This window comes from Clupea harengus, chromosome 2 (assembly GCF_900700415.2).
Source record: "Clupea harengus chromosome 2, Ch_v2.0.2, whole genome shotgun sequence".
Lineage (NCBI taxonomy): Eukaryota > Metazoa > Chordata > Actinopteri > Clupeiformes > Clupeidae > Clupea > Clupea harengus.
Window position 1 is genome coordinate 12,871,065 of NC_045153.1, and position 15,255 is coordinate 12,886,319.

A 15,255-nucleotide genomic window follows, 5' to 3' on the forward strand; every position below is an offset into this window, starting at 1 on the left:
TGTGTGTGTCTGTGTGTGTCTGTGTGCGTGTGTGTGCGTGTGTGTGCGTGTGTGTGCGTGTGTGTGTGTGTGTGTGTGTGAGAGAGAGTTGAGTTTTGGTCTGTTGATCTCTACTGCCACCTGCTGGTAGCTCGGCACACACACTAGCAGATCCCCGCAGAGGAGCTGTGCGCAGGCAGACGCTATTGGGATTCAGCTCGCGGCTGCAGAGGAGTGGGGGGGGTTGATGGCGGGGGGGAGCTGTCAGTCGTGTGCAAGGTTTTTTTGTCCACACAGCAGACTGGGATGTGGCTGTGTGATCGTGCCTTTGGCTCCGTACCTCTCTCCACACCCTGCTGTGTGTGTGTGTGTGTGTTTGCACGCGTTGTTGGTTTTATGTGTCGTTTTCTCTCCTTTTATGGTATACATTCAATGCTCTTTTTGTGTAGATATCTATTCCTCCTGTGTTTCTGACTCTCTCTCTCCTTGCTCTTTCCCTCCTCTCTCTGCCTCTCCGTCTATCCACTCTGTTGATATTGATATTATGCTCTTTTCCTCTCTCTCACCCCCTCTTACTTTATTCTCCCCCCCCCTCTCTCTCTCACTCTCTCTCTCCTCTCTCTCTCCCTCTCTCTCTCTCTCTCTCTCTCTCTCTCTCTCTCTCTCTCTCTCTCTCAGGTACCTGTATCTGTTGTTCTCCAGTGATGACCTCCTGCCTCTGGAGAGCTGGGTGTTCAACACCGAGGCCCACCCCCTGCCCGTGCTGCACATGGCCAACATCACGCTCCCCGGCAGCGAGCCCCAGCGATAGAGATTCATCCTCCAACACACACACTCCTCCAACACACACACACACATATCACTCCATTCAGCCAGCCCCCCCTCCTGCCCAGACTCTCTGTTCCTCTCTTCCTCTTCTCTCTCTCGCTCTCTCTCTCTCCCTCTCCCTCTCCCTCCCCCGAATCAAAGACTGCCTAGAGATGGAGAGGACGGAGGAGAGGTTGTTCACCTCGTGACGTTGTTCCCCTGCGGCGAGAGACTGTGAAAGCAAAGCTACAGAAGGAAGAATAGAAGAAAGGGAGGAGGGGGGGGGGGGGGGCTGGTTTACCATGGAAGGTCCTCTCTCGTTCTTTCTCTCTCTCTGTCGTTCTCTCTTCACATGTCTGTCACCTACCCATCGGAAGGACAGCGGGATTCTCTGCTGCTTGGTGATTGGCTGTGTGTGGCTCTATCCGCTCATGACTGGCGGGCCGTGAGCCAATGATATGGTCGCCCCCCTCCCTCACAGAGCCAGACATTTTTGTACACCTGACAAAATACAACCCCCCCCCCCCCCAATACCCTATGGACATGCACAGGGGGCCAAAGGTGTGTGTGATATAGTGTGCGTGTGATATTGTTTGTGTGTGTGTGTGAGAGAGAGAGAGAGAGAAAGGTATAGTGTGTGTCTGTGGAGTATAGTGTGTATTGTAGTGTGTGTGTGTGTTAACGTGATGCGTTTGCTGCAGTTCCACTCAGATGGACAGGCACTGCTCTGAAAGAACAGACGTGTTTCCTGAGGACAGGAGCCAAATGGAATGCTGGGGTGCTTCTTTTTAGCCCCCCACAGTGTGTGTGTCAGATTGGTGTGTGTCGGATTTGCCTCTCACTCACTCGTCGCTTCTGTGCTGTGGCCCCGTGGATGCAAAGCTCTCTCTTTGATCACCCTCCTAAAAACTCCACACTTCAAGTTGACCTGGCGCACTTGTGAACTTTGACCCCTGGACGAGGCCGTCAGGTTTGGTCAGCCGGTTTTGAAACACACAAACATGCACAGGCGACCTCCAGGACTCTCTGACGTGGATGGAGGCTATGGACCAGAGACGTGGCGGGGATGGATCATTTACTGTCCTCTCTTTTTTCACTTTGTTTATGTTTTTGTTTGTTGTTTATAATCAGAGTTCCTCCAGATTTTGGCAGCCTCTTTATCTCTTCGTTCATTCTCTCTTTATCACTCTCTCTTTCGATCTCTCTCTCTCCCTCTCTCTTCTTCTCTCTTTCTCCCCCCCTCTCTCTCGCTCTCCCCCCCCCCCCCCTCTCTCTCGCTCTCTCCATCTCTTCTCTCTTTCTCTTTCTCTCTTGAGTCGTTAGTGTGTAAGCACAGCTGTGGGCTTGTCTATGTTCGTCCTGTCTTCTGCTAGTGCAACAGATGCTGCCTCGTTCGCATACTCAGACACACACACACACGCACCAACACACACACCAACACACACACTAGAGTTGTCATCACTCTCCTCCTCCTTGCCAATTCATTCCACACCTCTCCATTCCACACCATCCCTCTTTTTATGTGTTCTTTTTAATTTCCGCATGTCAGTCTGCTTGGTCCCCTTCTCCCAGTGAGGAAGGTGTGCTTGACTGTGCTGTAGTGATCTGCTCTCTAGGTTAACGGCCCCTGGGGTCTATTTTACTGGAGCACTCTACTAACATGGAGGGTCACTGCTCTTGCGAATAAGCGTGCACACACATATATATACACACACATACACACACATGCGCTCAAATATTACATAATCACACACACACACATACTCTCTGTTTGTCTCTCACTTGCACACACACACATACCCATACACAAACACACCCATAAACACACAGAGCTCCTGTGCTTTTTCTCAACGACTTCTTTCTGCAACCACTCGATATCATCCTTCCACCCCCACCCCCCATCTCCACAGAGGTCAGAGGTCAGGCATCAGAGCTGTTGTTGAGGAATTGTGGGTAAATAAGGATGCTCATCAGATAGGCATGTGGGGGAGGTGATTGACACACTGGGCTGGAGCTAATTTATGCCTGCCACCCCCGCACACACGCACATACACACATACGCGCACACACACACACACACCTCTCCCTGCCATCTTTATGTGGGCAAGGTCACTGGAGACGACTCAAAAATAGACATTTCTTGGTTTTTCTTTTTTTGTTTTCCTTCTTTTTTTTCATTTTGGGTTGTTGCCATCCTGCTTTCTTCACTGTTGAAATTGACAAACAGGAATAATGATAGAATTGTATAAGTGGGATGTTAAGTTGCTCGGCACATTCACAGCTCATGAAAGAAGAAAAAAACAACTATCTTTTTCAAGGACATATAAATGACTCTGCCCATGTACATTTCGAGGTGAATAAAATGGGCTCATAGGAAATGGTTTTAAAACAAATGTTCTAGAATAACCAATGGCAGAGTTCCAGGGTTCTGTCCATGTTAATTCTGGTTCCATTTCAGTACAGAACCTGTTCCTCAACTTGTCCCCTGGCTCCAGGTACCGGAACCACGTCCTTAAACTCACCCATGTTTTCAGGCTCCGCCCTCAGATAGCCTTATTAGGGGTTTTAGTCACGAAGCCCTGTGGCCAATCATATCTGAGAATCCTTCTCTATGAAGATATAAAAGCTTGATGTTCCATGCTGGTATGTTCTAAGCACCTGTTCTATGCTCCTAATCAGCTGATATGTTCTAAAACACGAGTCTGATCAGGGTTGTGGGTATGATTCACAGAGAGAACCTCGGTGCCTCCCTAGTCACAGTGATGGCTATGACGATGACGACGAAGATGATGGTGGTGATTGTGGTCGTGGTCATGCTTACACGGAGGGGTTGGTAACTTTCTAAGCTGGTTAGTGAAGTCAGTCCGGGGCAGGACGGTGAAGTAGAAACTGACCACTTGCAGTGTGACTCAAACAGAGACGTTTTCCTGTTCCTCTGTCAGCCCTCTCCCTCCGTCTGTCTCTGTCTCTGTCCCTCTGTTCAGAGGGACAGCCCCTGAGGAGAAAGAACAGAACTCGAAATGCCTTTGGCAGAAACCACACACTGACTAATCCATGCCCCTGGGCCCACACACTCTTGATTTTTTTATTTTATTTTTTGTCCCAACTTTGTTGTTTTTTTTTCCCCCTTTGCTCAACTGAATGGACGTGTTGGACAGGATGCTGCGAGCGAGAGTGGGAATGACGGACACAGGACATCTGGTAACGTCAAGACCCCCTCACAATCGCCGTCTCTCTCCCTTGCTCCTTCTCACTGCTGCTGCTGTATTTCTGTTGGCAGCGAATGAGCCGTTCAGACACTGCCTCTCCAGGCCTCTAGGTGGCAGCACTGGCTGTCTGATGACTGGTTGTGAAAGTGTGATTTCTGAGGTTGCCCTTGGTCATCCTCACATCACTATGGCGACACCACCTGCTTTCTTTCCCCGGGAGAAGCCCTGGCAGGCAAAAGCCTCTGTTGTCGCTGGGTGAATTTTGGAAGAAAAAAAATTTAATCAAAAAAAAAAAAAAAAACCTTTAAAAAAAAGAGTACTGTGTTCTGTATTTGTATTTTTACTGAACAAAAAAATAATAACTGTAAATATGTTTAAAATGAGACAAATTAAATAAAGATGTTACGAAAAAGTGAACTGAATAACTAAACGCGCTGCTGTCTGTTGAGATTTGTTCTCACATCATGCCTTTTCTTCTTGCATTGAATCAGATTTCATCTACGAACCTTGAAGCTGTTTTGGACTTCCTGTGTGTAGCAGTGTGTAGTCTAGTGTTTCCATCAGCATAGCTCTCTGGAGTCCAGTGATTATCACTCATGTGTCACCCCTTTGGCGCGACTTTTTCAGGAGAATTATTTTCGCGCTGCAGTCTAAGTTGTTCGCTCCAAAAACATCCCCTTCTCACCCCCACTCCAATTTTACACTCCAAGTCACAGCTGTGGGGTGAGTGCTGACTTCCCTCGACATCACACATCGATGTTCAGCTGAAGAGATGTTGTCTTTTGTGGAATTGAAAACAGAAGGTGGGCTGTAAAAAAAAAAAAAGGTTTGCTATCCTGTCCCTTTGTCCCCCGCTAGAGTACAGCTTTCCTCTCAGTCCTTGGCAGCTTATAGTGAGTGCAGCTTCAGTTCGCTCTGTTAGCAGATGGAATGCAACTTTATGGTGGCATAGAAATACCAAATATCAGAGTTGATATTTAGGCTAGAGTCAAAACCGCATCTGATGCAGCTCAACTTAGACCAATGTGTTTCTGTTTCCTGCTGTGGCCCTTCGTCATTGAGAGAGAGCACCAGTGCGTATTGTTTGGGCCTCAGTCTTAGTTTGGCCCCAGTCCACTGTGTAAGCAGCACAGAGGTCAGTCTGAACTAGCGATGTTCCCCCACAGACTTGCCGTGACCGGATCTGTCAACACGTTCTCAGAATATGTAGCAGGTAAGGATGCGTCTGCCAGAAGGCTTACTGCACTAGAGGCTTCTACAGGGATGAACATTTAGATTGGTTAGACTGGTTGCTATACAGTAAGACAAACGTAATTAATCCTGGAAATGGTTAATTAACCCTCTTCCTGTGCTGCTTTATAGGTTGTTTTTATCCTCTCCCCTCTCTGTTTTTTTTCTTCCCAGTTTCATCCTTTTTCTTTCCTGTGTTTTTTTTAGAGGTTCTGTCTCTACCTTACCCTGTCACCCTGTATAGGACTGGATAGATGCATGTGTGTGGATAAAGAAGCGAAGCTCTGAAAGTGGAGAAGTGTACCTCATCTCTCATCATCTCTTGGATGACCTCCAAACCTGCCTGCTGTTGACCTTGTGTGACCCCCAGTGACCTGTTACAGACACCAGTGTTCTCACACTGCTACCCAAACTCTGCGCACTGTGCAAACACCGTCACCACATCTCCACTTCCTCCCTTATTTGTAAATATGGGAAGTGATATCCATGAAGTCACATATACTGTATTAAGTAGCAGTGTTGAATATTTGAGCTGTCTGCCATATCTGCAAATATCAGATGTTGACATACCGGCAACATGTCCTGTTAACTTGTCCACTTGTAACCAAGAGTTTTATGAGACTAATCAAATACTATTCAAGTCTCAAGATAGATATGTTTCACAAATTGAAATAAAAAATGCATTTTCCTTATTGCCCTGATTAGGTTTAAGCAAAAAGAAAAAAGAAGATTAACTACAAGTACTTGCATACCTGCTTAAAAGTGATTAATCAGGTTTTGATTGAATGCAGTAGAAGTGAACTGAAAGTCTCAGCATATGTCACTGAGACGTGTTCTGTGTTGGCGGTGTGGTGCTTTTTCAGACGCATGTGGGGATCCAGGTCATAGGTTATCTGTGGCTTGTGTGGTTAACTGTGCGTTGTTCATAGGTTATCTGTGCGTTGTTCATAGGTTATCTGTGCGTCATTCATGGGTTATCTGTGCATTGTGCATGGGGTTGCCGTCTTCCTGATCTCCTCTCTTTCTACTTCAGCCTCTGCCGATGTAATGGGGGGGGGGGGGAGTAGCCTGACCAGACGGGTTCTTTACATGACACACTAACGCAGTCACTCTGACCCAGCTGACCTAGGTGGATGACCCTATGAATGATTAAACAACACTTTTTTTTCACCATCCATCTAAAACAAAAAGGACAGTACATTCATCCTTGTTATTTTCCACCTTTCTCTATGAACAGATTGCTTTATTATAATGACATATCTCTGCCAGGAAGCCGTATATCTTCCTTTGTCTTTCTCTATAAGTACATGCAGTCTTACACTTGCTTAAAACTACCATACCATCCACTGCCACAGTGATGACCTGGTCACTTCACTTCGTGACATTTTTTCCACTTCTAGCAGGCATGGTCAGCACAACCCCCACCTCACTGTAGACAATAACTTCAGCTGATCGGTGCTGTTCTTGGTCGTGATTACACAAGTTTAGTCCTGTAGGACAGAGGGTCACCTTGCTCCTGAATCTCTGTTTCCATATTTACACACTCACTACAATAAAAGCCCATTAATAGCTTCCACTCTCCACTGGGCATATGGTTCCTGACATTAAATGATCTAGATTAGTTTGAGATTTACCCCCACACCCACCCTGTGTTGTGTGTCTGTCTGTGTGTGTGTGTCTGTGTGTGTGTGTGTGTCTACTAGTGTGGGTTTGTGGTGTATTAATGATGTCTAATGTTTCTACACAGGCCCACGCTCTCTCCTCAGATTCGGCTCGTTTGGAGGTGGTGGGATTACCCCGATCAGATCGCACAAGGACGGACGATGAAGACCGTGAAATAAGGGATTCTCGTTTAATTTTCCTCTGGTCTCAGAGGGGGGAAAAACGGACCTCTTCTCTCATTCACCCCCCCCCCCCCCCCCCCCCGTAACTAAGGGAGACAGGCGGCTGGAAAAAGTGAGAGGTGTGGGAGCGAGACTGGCGGAGGAGGGTGGGTGAGCGGAGGAGTCTGGGTAGGTCGTGTCCCTGTGGGCCGCAGCGCTGAGGGATATTCCCTTTTACTTGAGTGGGTTTGGGCTATTTGGGTTGCTCAGATCTCTGCGAGGTTCACACCCATAATCCCCCAGTACTGTTCCACCAGGGCCATCCACCCACCCACCCCTGGTGTCTAGCACACACATTCTCTCTTACTTACACACACAGTCTAGGTTTCTCTGTCACACACACATTTTTTGGCTCTTTTTATCTGTCTATCAATTACTTTCTCACACACATCTCTCCCCCTTCTTCTCTAACATACACACAGTCTCACAATCTCTCTCTGTCTCTTGCGCTCTCTCACACTTACACACACACATGCACACACACACTCGCTTTTACTCACATACAGACACACACATTCAGTCTAGGTCTCCCTTCCTCTCCCTCGCTGTCTCATACAAAACAGTCTCAATCTTTCTTTTTCTTTCTCACTCACTCAGTCACTCACTCACATACATATACAGTCTAGATCTCCCCACCACTCCCCTCCCTGTTCTCATTGGTCAACAGCCCTCCTTGGGGCTGGGGGAGGTGTGTCGGAGTCGTTTGACCAAAGCCTCATCTGGTCTGTCCTCCCTGGCAGTGGGTGTTGGTTACAGGCTGGTGTTGGGGGGGGGGTTGGAGGAGGATGTGTAGCCTACCACTCCCCACACCTGGGCCCTGTGCTTCCTTAACACCCCTCTGCCCTTATGCAGAGCGACAGGCGCAATTATTTTTCAGCTGCGCCCCTTTAGAGAGGTCACCATGGGGATGTGTCAGGGGGCCGTTTCGCTTGATGAGAACCTCCGATCAGAACCGACCCGCTCCGGAATGCTGCAGAGGGGGTTCTGGTGGCGAGGGGCGGTGGGATAGCGGGCAACGGCCCCACAGTTCCACACCGAACCGAAAAACCGAGTACTCGTAGTACCGTAGTTGTCAATGACCATTAGGCCAGGTAGTTTTATAACAGCTGTGTGGCAAGCCTTACAGTGCGTCATCCTCGGCCAGCAGGGGGGGGACCAATCTGGACTCTCATGATGTCAGAGGAAGTGCTAGGTTATAAATATGACACAGAGTGAGTCACTGCACCGTTGAAGTCAGTGGGAGGGAAAAAAGGACGACGTCTGCGAGGATGTCCGCAAACGTAGTGGAGTGTTTAATGTGTTAATGGCGTGTGTGTGTTTGTCTGTGTTAGCCTGTAGCCTAACAGTGTATGAGCGTGTGTGTGTGTGTGTGTGTGTGTGTGTGTGTGTGTGTGTCACCCAGTGTGTACTTTCCTGTGTTAATGGCCGGCCGCGGGTTAACCATCCGTGGCATGGGCCGTGAGTCATTTCTACTTGGCATGGGGCCACACCGGCAGGTGGCCTTGCTCCAGGGAATTAAAAAATGCTTTGGTCCCCAGCAGAAAAACAGCACCGTGGAACTCTGCCTACTCCTCATCTCCCCCTCCCCCTCCTTCTCCTCATCCTCATCTTTTTATTCTTGCAAGAATGAACACTTTTATCTTGTAAGATCTACTCTCTTACAGTTCAATTCACTGTTTATTTTAGTGATGGCTGCAATGATAGACACCATAGATACACACCTTGTGTTTAGAATAAACTTAACAAAACGATCATGTACAGTACAGTGTGTTCTTTTTGGTTCACTTCATTATGACTATCAACATTATGCATTATGAATGCAGGCTATCTTTATAAATGGTGTCCATTTGTTCATACATGCGTGGAAACATCCTATGAAGTAAGATTGTGGTATTGCCGTTTTCGTGATTAAATGAAAACAGAATGTGACTTGAATCATTTGAGGGAGTGATGTGTCTCGTTTCAAATCATTAATCTGATTAAAACAAGGTAAAATGGTATGTGTTTGTTTGTTTGTTTGTGTGTGTGTGTGTGTGTGTGTGTATGTGTGTGTTGAATGGAGACATTATACTTCCTTTGTGGTTTGAGATACACCGTGGGGATGCAGTGATGTCATGAATTTGGCGATTTGCTCTTTGCACGACTTTTTTTTTTTTTTTTGGCCGACTCTCTCAACAGAAATTCTTTTTTTATGTTAGTCCCAAACCGTTATGACTCAGACATTCTTTTTATCAACATCAACCATCTTGCAGTTTCACTTCATCATTGTAACACGTGGGACACCTACACACTGGCTACAGATCGCAGGTCTTAACATCAACATTAGAGAGAGGTTCATTGAGTCTAGCGATAATGTTGATAATACTAATAATAATAATAGTGATAATGTCTCTAGACATTCTCCTTAATAATAATAATAATAATAATTAATTTAATCTATAGCGCACTCTATATTCGTCTGAATCTCAGAGTGCTACAGTAAAAACATAGTTAAAAAAAACAGTTAAAAACATAATTTACAAACATAGTTAAAACCAGAGGAGGGTTATGATACAGACCGGTCAGAACATGTCATATAGGGAGAAGCAGCTGAATCATGTTGTGGTTGGGTAAACACATACCCTGCATGATACTCAGCTGAGCCCTATTAAAAAAATGCCAGTGTGTCCATCTAAGTTACCAAGGTTACCGCTAGTGACCGTGACGATCCAGGTTGTGCTTTAGCTGACTCACCTTGTCAGGCTGGATCAATTAAAGTCAGCTGTGTCCAGGTGGAAGAAAACATGACGCTCAGGTGTGATGCTGTCGGGCCAATTAGGGCATCTGGAGATCTGTAGTGATTTCAGAGAAAGGACTGGGTTAGTCATAGCACATAGGCTACAGTATATGACGGTTATTATAGTGTCACAGAATGAGTCACGGTGCAGATGCAGGGGCAAAGTTACAATGTTTGTGTGAACTGCTGCAAATGCTGTAGAGGGTTTAATGGGTTTCTCATTCCATAGCTGTGTATCAGTGTGTGTATGTATCTCTTGTGTAGATATGTATCTCTTGTGTTAATATGTATCACTTGTCTTTGAATGTATGTATGTATGTACAGTATATACTATGGACAGTGAGCCTGGTGACTTGCATGGAGTCTGTGTCACAGATGGACAGCTGCGCTAACCACCACTTCACTTAACTCCTGAATGGACTCTCAGAGCTACTGTCAGATTTGTACTGATTTCTTCTGGAGGTGAATCCCTGGAGGTGAATCACACACACACAGGCATACCCAGAAATGTGAATAAAATCTCACCTAAGCCAAGTAGCGTGAAGAGAGGAACTGCAAAACTGTCTTACTAAGAGAGAGAAAGAGTAGAATGGGAGAATGACTGAAAGAAGAAAATGACGCGCTGTCAGTTGTACAGAAAAGAAGAGAGTGAGTGTGAGTGTGAGGGAGAGCGAGGCCAGGAGGGAAAGCCCTGGCTGTGCTCGTGTCTAAAGTCACAGTACGTCATCGGCCTCAGTCACTGGCACACCACTGGAGTGTAACGATCTTTACTGTTCCACTGAAGCATTTCCTGTCAATGGGGAAGCCCAAAAAGGTCACCTCTTACCATGTTTCTGTACTCACCCAAATCGCTCTGTGTACCTCCCCCACCCTCTCTGTCTGTTTCTCTCTCTCTCTCTCTCTGACATAAAGATTTTAGTTCTTTCCCTTTCTCTCTCTCATCACTCGCTTTCCATCTTCTCCCCCTAGTGCACCAACACATTTAGTAATTTAGAAATACTGGAGAATTGGAGATGATAACTGATTAACTGAAGAACATTTTGATTCCGTGGAAATTATGTCATGAAAGTAATGCACTGCGGGTGAACATTCCCCTCTTAAGCAGGCAAAATCTATCTATCCTTCTGCCATTTGTCAAAGTGACAAAAAAAAATGTGTTGATCCTATGATTATTATACATAAGGTTTGGCACCTATGTGTGCATAAGCCAAATGATGTTCAAAGTCCATATAAATGAATATAAACAAGAAGACCATATGACCTCAAAACACCTTTTTCATACTCAGCGTATGGGTGATCTCATGTCTAAAAATCCTTTCAAAATGTAACATGTCGGTGTAAATCCCTGTGAAATGTCATAGGTGGATCCAATGCGGACCAGCCAAGGTTCAGGGGATCCGCTGACCTCCAGAGGCTCTCAGAAGGACCCCACCTATTTTAATACACATTTTACTGAAGTGCTTTTGTCGCCAAGGGGGAAACATCTGTTTGTCTAGGCATGATAAGGGTACAGATTATGTTACATTAACTTCATGAGAAATGAATTGCCTTACATTTGCAAACTGAAAAGTAGGTCTATATTGCATAAAGTCATTTTGTGGAGAAACACATAGCCATACATTTATTTTAACCTTGTTGTAATATCCTGCACTAAATTTAACTGTTAGATATGCTTGGTTGGGCTGCTTACATCCACTGGTTAGTAGCCTGGTCAATGATAAACCTTTTCAAGTGAAGACATGTTGGCTTAGGTGTGCATCAACTGACCGAGATTCGCTCTGTTGAGTGTATCCGGTTCTGTTCTAGTGCAAATGTGGCCTCAGGTCAGATCTTCCCTATTGAATGTAATGTTATGCCTAGTCCTTTCTGCTACATGTGAGGATTTTGAGAAAGTCACACAAAAGTTAACATGTTACTTGGCACATGAACAAATGTATGTAATATGCTCTTAATTGAAAGAAATTACCCCCAAAGACACACACATTTATATATATATATATAGCCTATATATATATTAACATGATACACAGTATTAAATAAAGTATCCATCTATCTCACATGTGGGCTGTCATGTGTTTTTCCCTCTTGATTTGTGTAATTATTGTTATAAGAATACACGAAAGTTTAATAGAGTGAGCAACACTGAATTATTAGCAATTACCCTTCGCAACAAAGACTTTAGATAACTTTACAGGGTCTTCTATCTTTGCTCACACCTCTAGAATTCAGTGATGTCAAGAGCGACGGCCATGAGAATTTGAATCTGACAGTCGCCAATGGTTACTAAGCAACACAAAAACTCAGCCGACCAATCATTGCTCTCGAACAGCGCATTGATACTAGCTATTAGAACGCAATATGTTTTATTTAAATTCTGAAGCTTCCCACGTCGACGAAGTTTTGGGCAAATATCAGGTAATGCCAAAAGCTGGTGCACTGAAAGTGAAGCACATCGTTTGTTAATTGTCATTTGTTTGAACAGACATGTGGAATTGTGGCGTTTTTGCTTAAACTAGTGCGACGTGGTGGCAGTAGATCTCGTCCTTTCACGTAGTTGCTGTTCGGCTTATAAGAAGGCGTCTCTCTCACTGTTGCTCACTCACTGTTGCTCTTCAGTTCTTGCGTGTATTTAAACGAGTGGGCGAATGGATGAAAGAACCCGTGCAAAACTTTAACATCCTTATTTTGAACGATTTGAGAAGATCCATTTCAAGTAGGTAACACTAGCTATCTTTTCACAGAATGAGTTCCATAATGCTGTGTGGAATGAGGTGGAAAATAATTTGGCTAGTGAATCTGACTTTTGAAACGTGCTGAATTTTGCCGAGTTTTGTAAGTGTTTGATTCAAGGTTTCTGTTTGCTAGGTCATATTTAAAGTTCACCACGTAGTTACCAACTTTTTGAGGGGTTGAACTTAACTTGCAAAAATCCACATGTCTGCTTAAGTTTCGTTTGCAACCCGTAATGTTAACGTTAGCTTTAACAGTGCATGGCTCCTTTTTATATAACGTCAGCTAGACCGGTTTTCAGAAATCCTCCATGGATTCCTCTTGAAAGTTGTCGCTAAAGTTATCACGTGTTGGCTTTCTGAAAACGTGGTTAATCAAACGATTTCATTACGCTCATTTGTTTAGTTTTAGTGAGATGTGACCAACTTTAACGTTACCTCTTCCATTCGGTTGATGGTCTTCCCTAATCTCTTTAAACTTGTATGAAAGCGGTTTCTTATTTTTAAACTTTATTTTCTGGTGAAAACTTTACTATGCCTGTAGTATCTTAGCCTATATTTAATTCACAATTTGAACTACTGTTCAGGCGTCAGGGAAAGTGGTAATGGGTTTTTGTAGCGGTGGCCAAAGACGATTAATTTGCTCTGTGTGTGGCGTCCCTGCTTGTGAATGCATTTTTTGCTGTTTAGTTCTCGATTGTTAATGAAAGCGTGTTTGTTGTTCTGGAAAGTGGTGTCATTGTAGCGATTTTGTTTGGAATCACCACGGAGAGCCGAACCACAGGCTCTACGCGTGTGAAAGTTAAAGTTCATCGTCTGTCAAAAGTTGTTTGTCTTCGTAATCGGTGTTCCATTAGGACGCCACATGTTCACCGGCAACCACAATTTTGTTGTAATTTAAAGTTTCATCGTCTTGATCTCGACCACATGTTTAGTTACCTTTAATTCATATGTTGCTAGATAGAGGTTGTATGTCATAGTAGGTGACGTCACTAAGGCTTTTGAAAGAATCTTGCCTTCTACTCAGTATTAGTTGGTGGTACATTTAAATTGTGCACGTCTTTGAAAAACAGTAATATTTCCAATTTTTTTTCTCCAATTCAATCGCAGTTCATTCAAAGAATCTGTGAAGACTGCAAAAAATGGCAGAAGCGAACAAAAGCGGGGAAGAAGGCAGCAGTAGCAGCAGCAACCCCTCACACAGTGTGCTCACATGTGAACAGGTGAGCCGCCTGCACGAGGTGCTGACGGAGGTGGTCCCTGTGCATGGCCGGGGCAACTTCCCCACGCTGGAGGTGTGTCTCAAGGACATCATCCAGATGGTGCGTTCACGCCTGGAGGCGCGCGGTATCCGCGTGAAGGACGTGCGGCTAAACGGCTCCACGGCCAGCCACGTGCTGGTGCAAGACGTCGGCTGGAGCTACAAGGACCTGGACGTGATCTTCCGGGTGGACCTGCCACGTGACTCCGAGTACCAGCTGGTCAAGGAGGTGGTGCTGGGCACGCTGCTGGACTTCCTGCCCGAGGGCGTCAACAAGGAGAAGATCACGCCCATGACGCTGAAGGAGGCGTACGTGCAGAAGCTGGTCAAGGTGGCCACGGAGCAGGACCGCTGGAGCCTGATCTCGCTGTCCAACAACAACGGGCGCAACGTGGAGCTCAAGTTCGTGGACTTCATCCGCCGGCAGTTCGAGTTCAGCGTGGACTCCTTCCAGATCGTGCTGGACTCGCTGCTGGCCGGCTACGAGCTGTCGCCCGACAGCCCCGTGGCCCAGCCCTTCCACCCGACGGTGGTGGGCGAGAGCGTTTACGGGGACTTCGAGGCGGCGCTGGGCCACCTGCGCAACAAGATGATCGCCACCAAGCGGCCAGAGGAGATCCGTGGCGGCGGCCTGCTCAAGTACTGCAACCTGTTGGTGCGTGACTTCCGGCCCACCGACGAGGAGGAGTTCAAGGGCCTGGAGCGCTACATGTGCTCCCGCTTCTTCATCGACTTCCCAGACCTGGGCGAGCAGCAGCGCAAACTGGAGGCCTACCTGCAGAGCCACTTTGTCGGCGAGGAGAAGAGCAAGTACGACTACCTCATGATCCTGCGTCGCGTGGTCAACGAGAGCACCGTGTGCCTGATGGGCCACGAGCGCCGCCAAACGCTCAACCTCATCTCGCTCATCGCCTTCCGGGCGCTGGCCGAGCAGAACGCCATCCCAGACGCGTCCAGCGTCACCTGCTACTACCAGCCGGCGCCCTACGTGCGGGATGCCAACTTCAGCAACTACTACGTGGCCTCGTGCAACCAGTCCATTCCCACATGGCTGCCATGCAACTGAGCAGGGTTGGACAGCAGCAGCGTGGACGGATTGTAATAAACAACAAAAAAAACAAAGTAAACAAAAAAATGACAAAGGGACCCCCCTGCCCCCCTGTGCTTTATCAAAGAAAAAAAAGGAAAAAATATCACAGATAAACGGATGGATGGGATGCGCTGGGTAAAAAGGAGGCTTGAGCTGGTATTATCCTCTGTAGGCATAAAGGATATATTTAAAAGGACATGTGTTTTTTTTTTTTTTTTTGTTCCTCTTTTTGTTTTTTTTGGTGGGGGGGGGGGGGGGGCGGATGGACAACCCTAGCCCACACCCCACCCA

At 46.2% G+C, this 15,255-nt stretch overlaps 2 protein-coding genes across 2 annotated transcripts in view; both read left to right on the top strand.

The window, feature by feature from the left end:
* Positions 1 to 2,016, top strand: part of man1a2 (mannosidase, alpha, class 1A, member 2) — a 37,782-nt gene extending 35,766 nt beyond the window's left edge. Inside the window, exon 10 of the mRNA XM_031582897.2 lies at positions 658 to 2,016. Coding sequence (XP_031438757.1) covers positions 658 to 790 — 133 coding nt within the window. The 3' untranslated portion in view covers positions 791 to 2,016. The remainder of the gene's footprint in view (positions 1 to 657) is intronic.
* A 10,447-nt stretch (positions 2,017 to 12,463) lies between these two features.
* On the top strand, positions 12,464 to 15,048 carry tent5c (terminal nucleotidyltransferase 5C). Its single transcript, XM_012842307.3, has 2 exons — positions 12,464 to 12,597; positions 13,724 to 15,048. The coding sequence occupies exon 2, from the start codon at positions 13,756 to 13,758 to the stop codon at positions 14,938 to 14,940; it is 1,185 nt and encodes a 394-aa protein (XP_012697761.1). The 5' UTR covers positions 12,464 to 12,597; positions 13,724 to 13,755; the 3' UTR covers positions 14,941 to 15,048.
* Positions 15,049 to 15,255: the final 207 nt, after the last annotated feature.

Coding starts and splice junctions, on each gene's coding strand:
- tent5c (XM_012842307.3), top strand. CDS start 13,756: ATGGCAGAAGCGAACAAAAGCGGGGAAGAAGGCAGCAGTAGCAGCAGC.